Source organism: Anopheles funestus, chromosome 2RL (genome assembly GCF_943734845.2).
Source record: "Anopheles funestus chromosome 2RL, idAnoFuneDA-416_04, whole genome shotgun sequence".
NCBI lineage: Eukaryota > Metazoa > Arthropoda > Insecta > Diptera > Culicidae > Anopheles > Anopheles funestus.
The window spans coordinates 60,799,182-60,817,995 of NC_064598.1; the positions used below are offsets into that span (position 1 = coordinate 60,799,182).

An 18,814-nucleotide genomic window follows, 5' to 3' on the forward strand; every position below is an offset into this window, starting at 1 on the left:
ATGAACCTTTTCTACTATGACACCCTCGGAGCTTAGGGCTCCATAACATGACGTGTATGCGTTGAATGTGGTTTCACATCCACACGTGTTCTAATTAATCTTCCCGCAAGGACCCATTCATTGGAAACGATAGTAATGCCGTCCTGCCAGATGGACATTTCGACATTCGAAGCTCAAATTTGAACATTTATCAATTAGTGAACGATCGATCGAAGATGGATCGATGGGCGGAATTCCGTGTCATGCCCAGAAGGACACAGGCCCTTTCTTAAGGTACGACCACATCCAGCTAAGCTAAATGAAATCCATTTCTAGCATTTGTACATCAAAAGGCTTTAAAAGAGCATTCGACATTTTATGATCAGTCTTTGAAGGCAAATTGGATTTTTTAGAGGTCCTATAAAGGGTTTACATACATCAATGGTTAATAAATGAATGAAATTTAAACAATATAGCAACGAAGCATTAAATGTTACAAATATGGAAATATTTTTTGGAGATATTTTTTTGGTTGTATAATATTTGTCGAACTTATTTAGCTTATTGAATATAATTTATATCCATGGTCTCAAAGAGCACCTGGTTAACCAAGGACAAACTAAGTATGAATCATTTAATAAATCATGCTGATTGAATTCATTAATCAATAAAGCCTAAAAATGTCTCAATTGTTTTTGAATGCGAGGTGTGCCTTACCTCGGTAAAGTAGATCAACCAATCCAGACATGGTTAGTATTTGAAACAAAAAAATATGAACAAACTGCATGAAAATGGGAAACATAATTTGCATACATTAGTGTTGATTAGCTTGAAAATAAAACCGTACCTACCACTAGAAGAATTCTATAGCTTTCCAAACTTTTATAATTTGTTTTGTTATTTTTTATTGGAAAAGTCGATATCCGTAAACTATAATTAGTTCCATGAGTGCTGGAAACTGATAAAGTTCCACTTTAAATATTTTATGCTCATCGATCAGCACAAACACGAATCTTACATTCACCCTCCTTTTACAGATCTTATGACTTTTCAGTTAAACACACAGCTTGGTTATGGCATGTATGTTAAGTAAACAGACGATCATACCGTCATATTGATTTTACCATCGATCATAGGTGGTCGTTGGAAAAGGGTCAACCGATGGTAGCTGGTGTTGCTGGCATTATGCAACGGTACGGCTACATCGATATTTGTGAATGGTGGGTTCAAAAAGGAGAGCGGGAAATGCGTTCTTTAAATTTTTCAATCTTACCCCATCCCCCATGCCATCTCCTCTAACCGTACTGCTACGCGACGCATGCAACGATGGTTGATTGACATCTCGCGACACGGCGTTTATAACGGTGCGCTGCAATCGTAAACGATGCAAACCGACCCAAATGATCGCAATGATCAATCTACGATCTATGATCGTGTAGAAAAGTTCGTTCAACTGGGTTCAGCGTACAGTTGGGGACAGATTTTTGCACACAACGGCCGAGGATCTTATACAACATCTCATCAACAGATTGACCTTGATTTAATGTCTTATTTCGTTCATTCATAATTTACGAAGAGCGTGACAGTGCTGTAACATGTACATTTTCGTTGTTTGGTTGACGTAATTATTTTTGTAATGATATGTTCATAATTCAGATTTTCGGATACAGTCATCGTTATGCCAATTTGGTTTTACATGATATTATAAACGTATTTCCCTAGATTGATGAACAAGCTTGTGCGAGTGCGCCTACTTTTGAAGTTGCTATATCTATTCAATTGCTGATATGAGAGAATCGATTGATACTGTTGGTGACTGTTAGTCAGTAAAAAAACAACAATTTTGGGATTATCTACCGCTCGACAAAGACAATTATTGGTACAGGGATCATACAATACAATACAATCTGAACTCTCGCGTTACGCTCTTAAGGCCTTTGCGTTTTGATTCTTGAATAATCTTTAAGTAGCAATTTTCTTTTCTTTTGATAAAAATATGAAAACCGATCGCAAAACTCGATGGTCTAGTTATTATTTTGTGTTCATCATTGATATTTGAAAACAGTGGTATCATCAGGTTATAAAAATTAAAACATTTATTAACATAAATTGACTTCATTGACTTAAAATAACTGATTAATTCACTAAATACCTCTAACTTTAGACCATATTTAATACGTTCTCTCACCCGTGAATAATTTGTGAATTAAGGTAAAGATTTAATGATCTAGAGATGTTGTATGCATTGTCAAATCTTGCTAATTTGCTAGTCTTTTATCTACAGCATTCAGGTCTTTTATTTTCGACACAAATTAAAGTGCATCTGTAAAAAATGAATAGGTATTTACCGTACATTTTATTGACTGTGGATTGTGATGGTGATACTGATGACAATTGGTAATTCACAGCGATAAATTTATATTAATCAATTTGTGAACATTTTACAACTTCATACATCGTTCAGTGTATGGCTATTCCTGACCAAACCAGTTCCACTACTACTGTTGCATAAATGAATGGAGATTAAAGTTAAACTGAAGAAGCGTCGGCGCGAGGAAGATTTGGTGAACAAGAAACCGTGAACTTGACTTTGCTTCATGCCTCAACGTGAAGTATTTTTGACGCGTAACTTGTGTGAACATTTTTGAGTAATACTTTTTTAAGTACGGTTTGGACAATTTATTACAAAATATGCAGAAAATAAAAAGTTGTTTGATCGTTATTGTAGCGTTTAAACATAAGTTGATATATTCCTATTTTAATTCAAAACTTCAGTTGGGCCAATTTTTTATGTCCTCAGACAAATCGCACCAGAGCAAGTAAAATTGTAATGCTTTATTAATATAGTCATTTCCAATTCCTACAGTTTATCAAGGAATCTATTTTTGCAATAATTAAATTTAGATTTACTCCAAAAAAAAATAACAACGAACATGCGAAACGCCAAACATAGAGGACAAATGGCATATTGCTAGTATACCATTTCGCTTCAACATCGGTGGTCGAATGATGTAACAGCAACACCAGCACGATATTCGAACGAGTCCTCGACCGTGAAAAATGGAGCTGTAATCTACCAGATTCGATCAGCTTTGTTGTTGAGGTACCCTCGCGGGCATATGCGAGGCGCAGTTTGTGAAAGAGGTCACCAGTCACCCACATGCAGCCAGTAACAGCCTGGAGAGAACGTAGTGCGAGCGAAAGCATGCCGATGTTGAATGATTATTGGTGAGCTCCTAGTAATTGGTTCATTTACCTGTCTCGCGAAATATATCAGCAAATGAAAAGGTGGTTTGAAAAGTTTATGGAATGGAGTTATCCATTAGTGTTGTTATATTTTCATTATTGTTGATTTTGTTTTTATGCATAAACATTATTCTACTTAACTAAATAATGTAATAAAATTACTCAATCTGTCTGTTTAGTGCAATGCAATCGAGGTCTATTAACTTTGCCATCCATAAAATAGTTGTGCGTAGACTCGAACGAATGTCCGCGATTGTGTTACTGTTTGCGTCTACCGTAACGTGGTCCTGAAGTATGATCGCTATGGCGACCTCGGTGGCGAAGTCATTTCGCGAACTATTTACTCTCCGGGAGCACCTATCTGTCAGTACAAGATTGTGCCGACGTGGCTTTTTAAATATTTTTTTTTCATTTGATACGAAAGACCGACAAGACAGGCACGTAGACTTGGACGGTTTCGTTCGTTTTTTAAAACAGCCTCCATTTTTGCGACCCCTTTCTTTGCCTTGTCGAACATTTCTTCAGTTGCGTTCAGCCTTGAAAAGCTCTCACTAACGGGGTGTTCAGCGGTGGACACCCGTGGCGACCTGCGTGGCTGTGGGTAAGGAACTTTGGGTTTTTTTTATTCGTGCATTATAGTTCGCAGTTCAAAATTGGAACAATTCGTTTAAGTGCCGATAAAGCGCCGGTAGATTGGCGTATACCTTCACGGGATCGCGGGTGAGCGAAACGACAAGGATGTCGGATTGCCGAAATATGGCAATGTACGCCGAAATATGGTCTAAGAAAATTGGCCGGGAAGAATTGCAAGCAAATGAGTTCAGCATAGCCTACGGAGACGAAGCCAGCCTGGCGGTTGACCGTTCGAAGATAGTTAATGAATTGATCGGGGCCATATTTTAGATGTCCTTCTCGAGCGCGATTGTGATTGCCGTAGGCATTGTAAAATGTCCGTGGTCGGACCCGTATGGGCGTAGAATCTGGGCCCCGCTGGAGCCGAATTGGCGAATGGATTTAGTTTTCAATCGGTATCAAAGGAGGGGCCTTCGCTTACCTCAGATCCTTCTTCGGTTGGGCTTTGTTGGGAGGGTTGTACACTCTCAAATGGATAGCTTTTAGTAGAAACAGAAATACAATAAATTTTGATTAGTGATATAAAACCCAAGCTGAGCATTGAGTTGTACGCCCTAAGACGGTATATTTAAGTGAAGCTGCTTACAATGTAGCTTGATTCAAGGATGAGGGCACACTGTTAGCACTATCAGGTGTCATTGGCTCACAATGGCAGAGATCCAACTGAGCTTTCAAATTTTTGACCTGGCGCTCCAACCGTTCATTGGTTGCTTCAAGATGATCGATCTAGAAGAAAATAGCATAAACATGCGTTAAAATAAGAAAATCGACACAAGCATATTGAACATTACCGATTCAAGCTCGAATTCTAAATCATCAATTGTGGCAAAGGCTTTGTAAAGTTCCTTTTCCAAAACACTGCACCGGTGTTCGAGAGACGTTACTTTGTCGGCCATGGCTTTAGGCTTGCCAATGTCAGAGAGGTTTCCTAAGAATAAAGGAATTAACGCTCACATGCTTATCTACAGTTTCCTTCACTCGAAGGCACATACCAATAATTTCCACTGGAACTTGTTTCCTTTTCGCTCGTGATTGTTTCGCTTCCTTAGCGCTTTGCTCGTAGGCTTTCAGCTTCTGGTTTTGCGCAACATATTCATGAATAAGATCGTTGTAACGTTTTTTGAGCAAGACATGCGCTTCGTACTGCTCAGCATTTCGAGTGATTTCCTTTTCTAGTACCGTCTTGCATCGCAGACGTCCCTCCTCGGCTAGCGCATACTGTACCCGGAAGTTAGCAACATCCTCCACGAGCACACAGTTCTCTTGTTGCAGCTTACGATTCTTTGTATCCACTGAAAGTAGACCAACATTAAAATTGTTTTACGTTTTAAACTTTTAGGAAGGTAGCTTGTTACACCCACAAGTGTCTAGTTGAGTATTTAAATCACGAATTTTTTTGTTTAACCGTAAAATGTTCTCCTCGTACTTGTCCATGACTAGTCACCAGTGAACTGTTTCTATCACTAGCGAATAGCAATTTCACAAACGTGTTTGTACGCTTTAAGCGTTTATCAAAATATCGGCTCTGAGCATAAGATTTATTGATAAGATTATTTTGATTCAGGGCATGGCATACATTCTATTGTCAGTGTATGCACATTTGAGTATGATGTTTTTTTTCTACGAATGCAGGGTTTTAACTGGTTGTGAATTATCAAGCGTCTTGGATGTTTTTTGTAGGGGTTGGTTTATAAACAATTTAAAAGAGCAGGATTATATTTTATTGGTCCTTGGGTTTCTTTCTATTGAACATAAATGTAAAAGTCATGCATGAACTTTTTTTTCTTGCCGTAATTGTTTATGTTCAGGTGTTAATAAAACAGATATTTCGTTTGACTTCAACAGCATACCACACTGTGTTAAAAATATTAGTACGATTTCAAAGGCATCAAACCCATTAGGGGTTATTTCACTGCGTTTCAGTAGAGCGCCACCTAGGGACAGATAGACGAACTGAGAGTTGAAACATTTCACAAAACATAGGTGTCGAACATGTGGAGCAATTTCAACATTCTGCTACACATGTTTTTCCACCACGATTAATAAGCTTTCGTTTGTGTGGTTTTGCAATCACTTTTATCTTGAATTATACATTTACTTCACAAATTATTTAAACCAGCTATTGTCAGACAATAATATTTAACTCTGGTCATTCAGTAGATAGGCCTTCGTGTATTGTTTTTAATACGTTTGCCAGCTTCTTTACTGTGCTTAACAAAAAATTCATTCACGCATTACTTTAAAATGTGTTTCAAACACTATGATCGATCGAACACAATCGAAAACTGGTCCGGTTAGAGCAGGTTGAAGAATAAATGAAACTACTAAAAGGAACCATGATTTCGGGAAGTATGTAGGACATAAAACACTAATAGCGGGTAAACATATGCATCAATTGTTGTAAATTATTAATGAACAAAAACACTTCTATTGTGAAATTGGCTTGTTATTTGGTGTTTCGTAAATCTGACAATTGCCGACTTCATTGTTCAAAGTATATACGCTGTCAATTCGGTGTAAAAGTATTAGTAATTTCTTTGTAATAACTGCCGGAGCACATGCGCAGTGGAACATAAACATACCACCTGCCATCCTGCTCACAATGACAAATGGCACGTGTTGAAATGATCCTTCGCATTCTTATAAAAAGGACACACAGCACCCGTGATTACCACAAAAATTAAGTATTGCATCCAACACAAGGAGTGGTGTAACTGGAAAATGGTGAAAACCTGCCTGGTGATTAACTTGTGCTATCCTTTTTCCCCCGTTTTCAATCACAGGATAAAACTGGTTGCGCTTTGGTGTGGGTGCACAAAATATGTAGTATCGTTATGTCACACACCAACACGCACCCAGACTGGCGTAACAGTGCAGGGAAAACAGAACTAGTTTTCGTCAGTCCGGTGTCCGTGTTCCGTCTCTACGCTGCTCGTCAAAACAATGCTAGATATTTTGCCACTAAAAATGGCCGTCTAGGGATGGTTCCACCCCGACTTTAGTGAAACGAGCGTTCCGCTGAAAAGATATTCATAGTGTTTGTGTGGTGAATTACCCAAGTGTCGTCGCTAGAAAGCTAAGAGAAATGCAGAGGTACAATATTTCTTGCTGGGCGGAAATTAAAAGTGCAATCAAATTGAGAAGTTTTGTGTCAGAGTGAAATTTTACGCATCGGCTAACGACAAACGTGTGCTGTGGAACGAAATGAATTGTGTGGGAAAAGTGAAATATTAGCTGAACTACTAAATAGCAGCTGCAAAAACGAGTGATGGTGATAGCATTACCGGAGGTTACGTGAACCAATATTCCAGACTAACACGGTTACAGTAAGTAGTGTTTTCGTTCACGTACCAATGCATTCTAACTCAAGTTGTGTCATAACCGGCATAGCACTTTATGGAATTTTGTCTTGGTAATTGCCAGAGTAAGTCCCTTCTTTGCGATTTGCTAAACAATATAAAAATGATTCTTTCATTTCCTCATCAACGCATTACAATTCTTGTACATTCCTTACACAGTTGGTTGGAAAAGGAAATGGTATTCAGTGTAATATCCTTTTTAAGTTTTGCGAAGGAATGATCTGTAAAAACGAATTTTCCTTATGGCAACAGTTTGCATTACAGCCGGTCATTTCTAAGTGTTCACACAGTGAAAACAACAACCCAACCGTGACCTACATTTCCTCGTGGGAAAAACACAATTGCTCGGAGCGTCGCGCTACGATACCATTCGTTTGCATGGAAATGAGCAAACGGATGATCCTTGACATCCATCGTGGTCATGGGTTTCATTAAATACACACCCTTGTCAAGCAGTTTTTGTTCGGCACATTTTTGCTCTTCAAAATGGCCAGGCTCGCTCAATAGGGACATACTGGTAACAGCGTGGCCAAGATTGAACTAAAGCCAGATCCTTTTTCTTTTTCGACAGCTGCAAAAAACCCCCTAAACTATCGAAGCTATTGTGGCTAAGCAGCGGTAATATGTTAGAGACTTTATTGATGAGTGTCAGCCGGAATAGCCAGCGCATACTGGGCAAGCCCATCTTAACCAAAGTCTGGCATAACGCTATCCTAAACGCATTGGAGGTGCTCTCTAGGAAGAAGGGATAACACGAACGTGCCCATAAATTGAGCACTCGCAACGAGTTCGAAAGTTTGAAATCTATTCTAGCATACGTAGGATGAGAAGTTCCTGAACATTTCATATGCAAACGAACATTAACGATTGCCCCGGGGGAGACTGAGGTTTCCGCATGGTAAATATTTATCGATCCTTGTCCGTACTACGCACGATAAGCAGCCTGGGCCACACTGTGCCTGTGTACAGTTTTTGGGCAAACGAAGATGGATATTTTTTATAGATAAAAGCGAGGTTGGATAAACTAATAATTTTAGCGATTATACGAGGAGTTATACGAGAATCGGTGAATGATATTTAAAGCTACAAAAAACAGGTTTCTTTTGCTTTTTTTCGATTATATTGTTACTTAAAACATGAGTCCTTGCCGATTGGTTAAAAGCTGTATAATCTTGTTTGTATCATACACAAAGCAATAACTTCGTAAAGAGACAAAAGAGACAATAAGATAAAAATGTTGGTATAATCTTATTGTCGAATATAACCTTACGTACATCCAATTGCATAACGTAAATGTGCTCAAAGATTCATTATCAAATCAAAAAAGATTTCTTTTCCACCGATTGCATGCATCCTCGATAGCGTCTTTAAGTTATCCTCCACAAACTTTCGTTGCACACAGCACATGATGTTTAAAATTTTACGAGCCTTCCAACAACCGGGCGCTGTGCATTTTCCTTCGCACTCTATTATTATCATCGCATCAGCAGCAGTGTGGCTGCAACGGATGGCCTTTGGTTGGACGCCCGCAACACGAACCGGTTACCAATGGGCCGGTACAGCCGCGCGCGCGTGTGTGTGTGTGCATGTCCTTGTCGTTATTTGCGATGAGCATTATCTTGCAAGTGTTTGCAGGAGGCTTGCAAGTGCAGCCCGTCGGTTGCACCGACGACTCATGAATGCAATGTAGCTTCTGTTAATGCATATGTATGTATACAGGAACGTATCCTTTTCCGCATATTGTACAGCCACGAACTACGAGCTAGATGTCAACCACAATGCCGCAAAGCAGCAGATGGAAGTGGACTACCGTGTTGAAGGGATAAAAAACCACACCGCACGCCAAACGTCTTTCCGCCCCGCTCCTCCGCCAACTCACCGCTAACGAGACCTCATCCTTCGATGTGTCGCTGTGTATGTGTGTGTGTTGGTGTGGGTGCATACAACCGTGAGTTCACTATCGGAGGACTCGTTCCACACACGGCCGTCATTGATTGAGCCCTCGGATTCCCCCCGGTTTCCGCATCATTCCACGCTGAGCCACCATCACTGCGGACGGTGGTCCGGTTTCTTAGATACCACCTTAGACATCAGACACAAGCAAGGAAAATCCATCCGGCGCAAAGGGTGATAGCAACCAGCAGCCATGTCTTCCCGTACAAAGCGCATCAAGAAAACATCCTGGGGTGCACGGGAGCGGGCGGGCATGAGCTTCCTGATTGTCGTGGCGTTCTTCGCCGTCTTCGGGCTCATCATTCTGACGGAGGTTCTGATGATTGACGATCGGGGCCGGGCAGGGAGCATCATCGTACGGCACGGCAGCAATGGCGGCCGGTTTGGTGAATCCGTTCCGGACTATGACGATGTGAAGGTAAGCTGACGCTAAATTATTCCGCAAGCGTGGGAAGGCGTAATAAGATAGTGAACGAACCGAACTAAATGAGCCGGTAGTAGAGGAAACAATCGACACTAACCCATTGCTTCTCGATGCTCGTTCGTATCGGTTTCTGGGATTATGGTGCATATGTTCCACAGGACGACTATCTGGACGATACGGGAATCTTCGTGCGGGAAACCAAATACGGCGGCACAGCAGTGAAGAACATTCTGAAGAATCAAAAAGGTATGACGCTTAGCGCTCAGGCTTGACTCTAGGGAAAGTTTTAGTTTCTGATTTGTAAGAATCCTTTATAGAACTGTTGTTACAAATTTCTTTCTCAACTCGGTTGGTCTTAAATGATTTATTTTTTTCAATCATACAACCTTATAAGTTCGTACTACCCAACTCCTAGTTCTTTTATCGCATGTTAGCGAAGCTAAAACAGCTTGCTCTTGGTTGGCCCTGCACATCTCGTACTCTCACCGTGTAATAGCTGCGTAGATATTCCCATTTGTGAATGGTTGTACTTTTCTCCTATCAACTTCGAAGATCTGAAAAACTCTATTGGCATATCCGTGCTAACAGATTCGACCGAGCCGCGGAATCCACCCGTTGTGCCTTGGGGCCAGATGTTGCCGTCAAAGATCGAGCAAACGTTGCCCCGCTTTCCGGCCGACATGAAACCAACGGACGGCTCGTGGGAGATAGTCAACGGTACCAGGTAATTGCATTGGATGGAAATGCATTTGCGTGCTAGCGCACTGTAGTGGTTCACCCAGTCTCACCCGGACATTATCCATTCTGACAGGTACAAGTTTTTCGTGTTTTCCGCATTCTACGATCGACGCGACGGTAAGCTGGTGCGTGTTATCGGGGCCACCAAAACGCGTGGCCCGGAAAAAGTGTGGTGCCGGTTTTGGTACCAAACTGGGGTGAACAGTACGAAATATCGATCGGCATCGGTGATGGCACGGGTGAAGGTGAGTCTCTGGATGTTTTTGCAGTGCGTCGGTGACTTGGCAACGAATAATGGGGTTTCATTCTTTTTTTTTTTGCTTGTGGGGAACATTTGTCTGTTTTGTGTGTCGTTTTCTTAAATCGCTTGCGATGTAGATCATCCGTGAGAACTGGAATCTGAAGTATAGCGCCTGTTTTATCCTGTGTCCCATACGAGGACCTTACCCAGAAATTCCACATGCAGTGAGCGTGGTTAGCAAGATAAGAGCGGCGCCGGGTAATGTACTTATGCTGCGGAACACTGACAACGTAAGTGTGGTTTTTCGTGAAGATGCCGTACGATGTCTAATTATATTCTTTCTAAAATGTCTCTTTTTTAAATTACGAGTTGTTAGTTATTTTTCATTTATTCTGTACCGGTTTAGGATTATTTTTGTGTGTAACGGATTTATTAGAATATTAAAGAAAAACTTATTAACAATATGGATTGTTTGAGACATTAGACATACAGTAGATATACCGTTTTGCTATTACTTTTGAATAAAACTATATTCTTTTCTATCCGAAATCACTATCTAGGATCCGGATTTTACGAATCGTACATTTAGCAACATACCCAACAGCATCGGAGTGTGTGTGAAGCCCTTACACTTCAACTATGATCAGGTAAAACCGTTCAACAAGAATGACTTTGCAGAGAGAGATTTGCTTTCAACGGATTAATTTTACCATACCCTCTGTTTCATTTCCATATTGCAGGCGCTGTATTTGCTAGAGTTTCTTGAACTCAATAACTTACTAGGTGTAAGTCATTTTACCTTTTACAATCACACAATTGGACCGAAAGCGTCCTGTGTGTTACAGCACTACGTAAACGGCGATTTGCCACAGCACATCGCACCGTATGAAGACGCTAGCCCGCCAAAGGCTCCCAACAGCTCATCGCTCGATACGACCGATGCTCCCTATCGTATGCCTACTAAATACAATGAAGACAATACTGCACTACTAAAGCCAAAAATCACTGTAAATATTTTGCCATGGAATTTAAGGATGCGCTCGCAAAAGGAAATACGTACCGAGGGGCTGTTCGCTTCGCTCAATGACTGCCTGTATCGCAGTATGTACAGGTATGTGTCGGGGCTACGTGTTTTCCCGGTCCTGGAACACATTGCGGATGAAAACCTTGTTTCGCTTTTTGCAGATACTCACATGTTGCTTTGATTGACTTGGACGAGTTTATCATACCGCACCACAATGACACTTTGATCGATCTCATCACGTAAGTGGCCGGACGAAGTATGCGCACTCCATCCGCCTTTTGAAGAAGTGCTTCGGAGCAGGGCGTCATTAGCGCGATACTTGAGATGCTGCTTATAACAATAATTATGTGTTTTGTTTTCTTTCTTCTCGTTTCGCTACACGGGCGTCCACGGCGGTCGGTATAGATGGTTGTCGAAGCGCATCAACAACCGCAACACGGGAGCTTACTCTTTTCAGAATGCATTTTTCTATCTACAATTTGCCGACGATGAGCTCCTGTACAAGGGATCGGATAGACAGACAAATCTAAGGGCCGCTCTTACTACACAGCGGAAGACACGCCGAAGATCGAAGCTACATCCACAGAAGCAGCGCTCCAAGTACATCTGCAAACCGGAAGCCGTCATCGAGGCGGGGAATCATTTCGTGTGGGAGTTCTGCCCTGGTCGAGGTTCCTTGAACGTGCCGGCAGATGCAGCTATCTTGCATCATTATCGAGTAAGTGCACAAACGGTAGCTAAACTCGTAAAGGTAAAATGTGCTAAACTTGCTTCTTGTGTTCTTTAGGTGTGTGAATTCGGTGGAGACGATTGCATCAAAACGCCGTCATTAGTAGATCGCACTGCACATCGCTATTCGAAGCGTTTGCTGGACCGGGTCGGAACTGTATACAACTATCTGAAAGAAACCTGCAGCCTACCGGACATCCCAAGGGCACCGACGAACCCCCCACCAACACGCAAGAAGGAGCTCAAAATACGAATCCCACTGAAGCCGGAAGGTGATAGGAAAGTAACTGAAACAAGTAAACCGAATGGGGCCAGTGATGCATCGCAAGGACCTGCAACGGTTCCGATAGAAGTGATCCTCAAGACACGTTGATGAGGAACAAGTGCGTGACACGCATGGAAGTAAAATTCATATGTTTTTCATTCCGCCATTTTATGTCTGCTTGCAACAGTTTCCAAAAGCTAGCTACAGAAGGAAGCCAGAGGTAACTAACTGTTTTACAACAAAACATTAAATCATGGGCACATTCGTTCACGAAAATCGAGAGGTTGGATAAGGATAATTTAAATCTACGAATTATATCGCCAAGGTCTATTTGTTGATAGAAATAGCAACGCAGAAAACAAATTTATTTTTGACCTTCTTAGCTTTTTACACTAAAGAACCATCGCAATCTGTTCGGTTACTGAATTTATTTGATCATTTGTGAAATCGAGCTGAAGAATATTCAAATATTATTAACAAGCTTCTAATGAATACTCAACAACAAACACTTTAACTGTTCTTTAGATGTTTTTTTCCAACTAGTCATTTACAGACATAATGTGTCAGTTAGCTAGCATAAGTTTCGAATCACGTAACAGAACGCGTGTACTCTGTTCTGGTTGTACGACCTAATCCGAACTAGCTGCCGCAAAGTGAAGCGAAATTAGCAGCCAAACAGTAACGCAGCATAGGGGCAGCAACAACGTTTCTAATTCTTCCATTCGTCACCATTCACCGATTCGGATTGATCGTACGCTAAGATCATCCAGCACACCTGCTATTAGTGCTATCAGATCGTAGAACAGTGGTAAGAGCTACTAGCAGCAAAAGTAATGGCGATAATCGATAATTAAACGCAGCGACAGAGTCTTAGAACATCGCATATCAGATAAAGGAAGGAATTCAACACACGTATTACTATTTCTTTTCTATACCTACCGAGAATACATAAGCGCATTGTTTAGACGCACAAGACAATGAATGGTCATTTAAGTAACGTATAGTTTCAAACAGATGGAATCAACGAGATGCAAAAGTTCAGTAGAGTTAAACGCTTCAATATCTATTCTACGCGAAGAGGACCTATAAAAACTATGCAGCTTTTGATAGCAGATAGCAGACAGTGTGTCACACATTCATAAGCGTTGATGCGTTCCAATTCGTTGCGTTTCGTTGCGACTTTTTTGTAAGCCCATTATAATAGCCATATGTACAATTCAGTGTAATTATTCGACATGCCGGGCGCGTTCTTAGGTGCGGTTTCTCTGTACCAGATTTTAATTAACACAGCAAAATATTTATCATACTCATGGCGATTGATGGATTGAAATCATGGACCGCAACAGGAGCGAAGAGAGCAAATCAAACGGGTGGGAAGGGAATGTAACGGGATATAATAAAGAAAGGAAAACGGAAATATTTTACAAAACATTTCCATACGAGTTTTTTTTATGAATAGTTTAAAGAAGTACATGGAACATGGAAATCCCTGTTTGACAGCAGATATTTGATTTTGTAGTGCTTTGAAAGTCAATTCACCATCTTGACCAGACAGTATACCAATAAGAGTACTGCAAAGCTACTGAAATGGTGAGTTGACCGTTATATAGTCTCAGTATTGTAGGATGTACACTTTATATATTTTCAATACTCATATACGCCTCTTACACATTGTCACTGTCTAAAGCTGACGAAATTCACTGAACCGCACGCGATGCTAAAATATTTAGAAGGACCTTGTAACAATGTACTTGTAAGATGTACTTATTATCCATTATCGAATTTAACTCGACAGGTTCCAGTATTCACATCGTTAGGGGTAGCAGGAATAAGAGTAGAAGACGGCGTTGTAACGCCTGATATGCAAACAGATATTTCTTTTGTGGAATTACAACCCAAAAAGGTCTGCCATTTGTGACATTCTTTGGTTTCGATCAGTTGTAGAGAGATACTCAATGCTTCGTAAAGAGGTAAAGTTTGGTTGGAATTTTATTGCAGATCCTGTCGTATAGATCGGTGATATCTACTATATTGGGTCGTCCCAAGTAAGTAAGTTACTATTTCTTTGTATTTTGATACACTATTTTTCATCATTTATCTTTCTATCACCATTAATGGTTTGCTCATCTTGATCGTTCTTCCATACACAATAGAGTCTCCATTGGATTTTTACTGTAATTAAATTTTACTGTAATTCAAACTAGTGTAACATACTAATCTCAGCCTTCGATTGACATATGCAATTGAAGGAAAAATAAAAATTCTCAAGGATATGTTAGCATATTGCAAGATTATACCAACAATAATTTCTCAACCGTTGGTCACATTATAAACCCGACTGGGAGTGCTACAGAGACCCTTACTTACGATTATTTGACGTTGAACCTTTACCTCTTACGAGCGGGAGTAAGTGCTGTAATCATCTCACGGATAGGCTTTATGGGTACATTCAACACGTGGCTACTATGTTCGACAACGGCTATCCCCACAGGAATACCCACCACACCAGTCGGCAATGCACTGTATCTACATCCCCACACAGCCTGTTTGCATGGCGATGTTAACTACATTCAATGAACAATTTTCATACAAGACGCTATGTAAATAACATAATATAAAGCAAAGCTGCTGTGATTGAAGAAGCACGACGGTTTAAATTTATATAGAAGAAAATACATTTCAGAATTAAGATTTCAAGATACCTTTTTTAAGCACCCAACATATCTTCTTTAGGATATGTTATAACATTTAACTAATATTTAAAATAAGTTAACGCTACGAATTAACAATGAATATTAAACGCCTTCATTGTATTTTGTAATTGTCATTAGTCTTCCGTATCTGGTACTTCCGTACGGTGATGAAATATAAAATATGACAAAACAGTTGCTTTCATCTTTTGTTGACCATACCTTGCCTACTGAACGATAGAATCATGCATATGTAACATATTTGGTTATTTGGAATATCATGGTTCGTAATGATGAATAAGTAAACTCTTACCAACACATCCCCGAAAGCCACGTGGCTTTTGTATCAACAAATCTGTAGTACGCATCGCTGCTGTGTGCTATTGACTGTTCTGAGCATTTTCTCCTACGTATTTCCCATTACCTTTACGCCATTTTCCAACTCTCACGATTCTCCATCAAACCAATTCTCTCTAAAAGCTCTCCTCGTTTCTCATACGAACGATGTCCTTTTTTGGCACGATCTATATTGCACGATGACAACTGGTCTCAGTCAGTAAGCGGCATTCGGAAAGATTGTACAATTTTCCCGAGCTTACGTATTTCAGCTGAAGCTACTCGACTGCTCCAGAGTGCTAACATTTGTTGTGAGAATCTTTATTATCTTTAGTGCAAAGAAAAAAAGAATGAAGCTTCAAAGCAGTTATCCTCCAAACTTGTGTTAAGTTGCGGAGGAAACAGTTAGTTTGTTAATAATTGTGAACCTGATAGTTGGTGCTTTTTCCGAGCAATCGTTTCCTGTTATATAAAGCCAGTGCAGTCAACAACAGCTGATAAACTGGCAGTACCGATCTGGGTCGGGCTGTAGCATGTCTATTGGTCGTTGAGTCGTTATTCTACAGCCAATGCGTCTGCTATCGATCGATCGATGCCATCATCTTGTAGTGCCCGTTCTACCGACTGACAGCGATATCGTCCTGTGAGTGGAAACAGCAACTCCCGACGGAGCGATGGTACTAAATTGAGGCTATGTGTTGAAGCAAATGGTGCTAGTTTAAAAATTACTTAATATCCTTTAGCTTGTTAGGTTTTGCGGGGAGTTTTGTTTCTACTGTTTGTATGTTTTGGTTTTTTTTTATTTGTAATATCGGAAAAAGGAGCTATATCTAATGTTTCGGAGAGTGATACGTTTGGTAATTAATTAACAATATTTAATCGTTTTAAATCGTAAGCTTTAACAAATCCGAAGCACTGCGCATTCATCAATAATCATTAGCTTTGTTTTGATCAGTATTACGGATTAGTGTGGGTGTGTAATGGTGATTGTGTAGCCCTATCTGTAAGGAGCTAAAGTGATGTTGTTTGTGCAGTACGTGCAGTGTTTTATGTGGTATGTGCGGTGATAAGTTGGCTACCCCCAAGACGCAGCATGTGCGAAAGTGATAATCGAATGTGTCGAGTTGACCGCGAAGAAGTAAATCCTCTTTAATAATCGACTCAACAAACGTTACCCTTACGGTAGTATCGCGTCGAAAGCGCCATACACGAATAAAAATAACATCAGCAACAAGTGAAAGGTAAATGTCATTTATCATTGAAACGTATCTGGCCCTTGGGGGTGATTTTGTATGTAAATTTTCGCTCGTTTCAATTGTACGCGGAAGGATTACGATTTGCGCGAAAACATCGCGTACTCGATTGTCATAATCCCAGAAGGGATTGCACAGCATAGTAATAGCGATAAATGTGATGTTTCTATTGGTGCATGAGAAACAATCGTACCATAGATAATGGTGAGCTGTTGATATGGTGTTTCTATTGTAATTTAATGCTCCTGGCAATGATGAATGTTCCAGACGCATTAATGCGGGAAATTTATTTCAGTACTTAAAAACAATTCTAAAGGTTGTTTGAATACTCACAAGTGTTCGGTTTGTGTAAAATAGAAACTACTAGCGAGGATGTTTATATGATATGAAGAAAATAATAATTTACAAAAGGATTCGATGTACCATGAAATGCAATAAGCAAATAGCTACAATATCCTAATGAAACGAAATTAAATATTTCAGTATCGGTGATAGCACCACAAGAAAAGTAAGTGTGCAATCGATATAACACTCTGCACCGTGCAAACTTATTGCACCATCGCGCTTCAGCTGCATACCCTTTTGGAGTCTCTGGTTTGCTTCGGTACAGTAGCATTCCATGGGGTCGTTTGAAGTTTTGCAGTCCTTGCCAAGGACTTCAAAGGAGTTTCTTGTGCTTTGGTTTTGTTTCCACTTCAGCTAACGTCTCACGCATCGGTTAGTGTTGCGTACCGCAACGCTTCATTCATTACACTCTGGTGCGGTCATTCTGTACTGAACTAGAACATTTTTAATAGCACTTAAAAGTATACAAGCATTGACTGAAACATGTATCTAATCAATTGAAAAATCCTACTGTTAAAACGTTTCTATTCTATTAGTGAATTCTTATGTTTAAGAATACAATGCAGTAAACAACAACGTTAAAATTAATCGCTATAATATTGACCAAAAACTAACAACTATTTAAGTGCACATTGAATTCTCTCTCTCTCGCTCTTCTTGGCTTAACGATCTCTAAACTCATGCAATTTCTGGTCACATCTGCCTTACTAAACTTATTTTTACCTCGTAGCCGGATGGTTAGTCCTTGCTACGTGGAGACGTTCCGGATGGGATTTGATACCCCGTCCTGTCATGTGGAACCGGCGCCGTTTAAAATTATTAAATTAAAAAATATTAAATTAGAAATCTCAAATTTAATCATCGATGGCATATTCTTATTTTTCATTTAAGTTCAAGCCAAAGTTCAAACCGTTCAATATTGCTAAATTATGAACAATAATCCCCAATTCGCTAACATTTTACCTAGTATTTTACCTAATCAGCCATTTGAATTCAATTCAACTTGCAATACAAACTACATTTGCGTGTGTGATTTGATCATATCACATAATAGTACACACTTTCCGCAAAAGAAAGATTTCTTAATACCGTTGTATTTGAAATTCTTTGACAATATTTATTTCATAGCAAGTCCCTCGACATAATCATAATTCTGCTTAGCAATCGGAGCAGTGTGAATGTTATTCATGGTGTGTGAATTTTTCGCGTTTCCATCGGTTGTGTACAACCGCACCGCGATGGCATTGTGTTCATGTGCTTTCAAAATCGAAAAGCTCAACCGCACCCCCAGGCACACCACTGGTTCTTAGGTGCGGGAACATTGGAAAGAGTTTTCCTGCAGCTCACACCGAACCCTTGAGGGATACGGTTTGCGAAGTGGCAAAAGGCACTAGGCTAACCGAAGTACGTTCAGCCTTCTTTTCACGAGGTGCTTTTAAACATGAATAATGTTTAGTTTATTTCAGCAATGTATTGCATTATTTATGATTCATATACGTTAACTCGCATGCTCGTACGTATTGTAGGTATATAACGCTCGTAGGCACGTCCTTTTCCTTATTGTCGCTAGCGATGGCAAACGGGTTTTCCGCTAGAGCG

The 18,814-nt window shown here is 40.2% G+C and overlaps 3 protein-coding genes across 8 annotated transcripts in view; 2 read left to right on the forward strand and 1 right to left on the reverse strand.

Annotated features, from left to right (window-relative positions):
* Nucleotides 1-2,782: 2,782 nt before the first annotated feature.
* Nucleotides 2,783-6,111, reverse strand: LOC125766193 (paramyosin-like). The gene is made up of 4 exons (XM_049431917.1): nucleotides 5,220-6,111; nucleotides 4,851-5,150; nucleotides 4,650-4,786; nucleotides 2,783-4,584 (listed from the first exon to the last, which is right to left on the reverse strand). The coding sequence occupies exons 1-4, from the start codon at nucleotides 5,290-5,292 to the stop codon at nucleotides 4,441-4,443; spliced, it is 654 nt and encodes a 217-aa protein (XP_049287874.1). The 5' UTR covers nucleotides 5,293-6,111; the 3' UTR covers nucleotides 2,783-4,440.
* A 783-nt stretch (nucleotides 6,112-6,894) lies between these two features.
* On the forward strand, nucleotides 6,895-14,022 carry LOC125766194 (uncharacterized). 4 transcript variants are annotated; one of them, XM_049431920.1, is made up of 12 exons: nucleotides 6,895-7,184; nucleotides 7,249-7,282; nucleotides 8,966-9,588; nucleotides 9,753-9,840; nucleotides 10,147-10,318; nucleotides 10,406-10,577; nucleotides 10,711-10,863; nucleotides 11,134-11,220; nucleotides 11,314-11,684; nucleotides 11,759-11,836; nucleotides 12,003-12,315; nucleotides 12,385-14,022. In XM_049431920.1, exons 3-12 carry the CDS (start codon nucleotides 9,364-9,366, stop codon nucleotides 12,697-12,699), a joined length of 1,974 nt encoding a protein of 657 aa, XP_049287877.1. In that variant the 5' UTR covers nucleotides 6,895-7,184; nucleotides 7,249-7,282; nucleotides 8,966-9,363; the 3' UTR covers nucleotides 12,700-14,022. The 4 variants fall into 4 exon arrangements, with proteins under 4 accessions (XP_049287877.1, XP_049287876.1, XP_049287875.1 ...); XM_049431919.1 differs by lacking the exon at nucleotides 7,249-7,282 and having other exon boundaries at nucleotides 8,937-9,588; XM_049431918.1 differs by lacking the exon at nucleotides 7,249-7,282.
* Nucleotides 14,023-15,440: 1,418 nt separating this feature from the next.
* Nucleotides 15,441-18,814, forward strand: part of LOC125761375 (tyrosine-protein phosphatase Lar) — a 254,654-nt gene continuing 251,280 nt past the window's right edge. The window contains exons 1-2 of one of the 3 annotated variants that reach the window (XM_049422438.1): nucleotides 15,441-16,474; nucleotides 16,573-16,858. The gene's annotated coding sequence lies outside the window, so the exon portion shown is untranslated. The remainder of the gene's footprint in view (nucleotides 16,475-16,572; nucleotides 16,859-18,814) is intronic. The other 2 variants (XM_049422441.1, XM_049422439.1) reach the window with 2 other exon arrangements.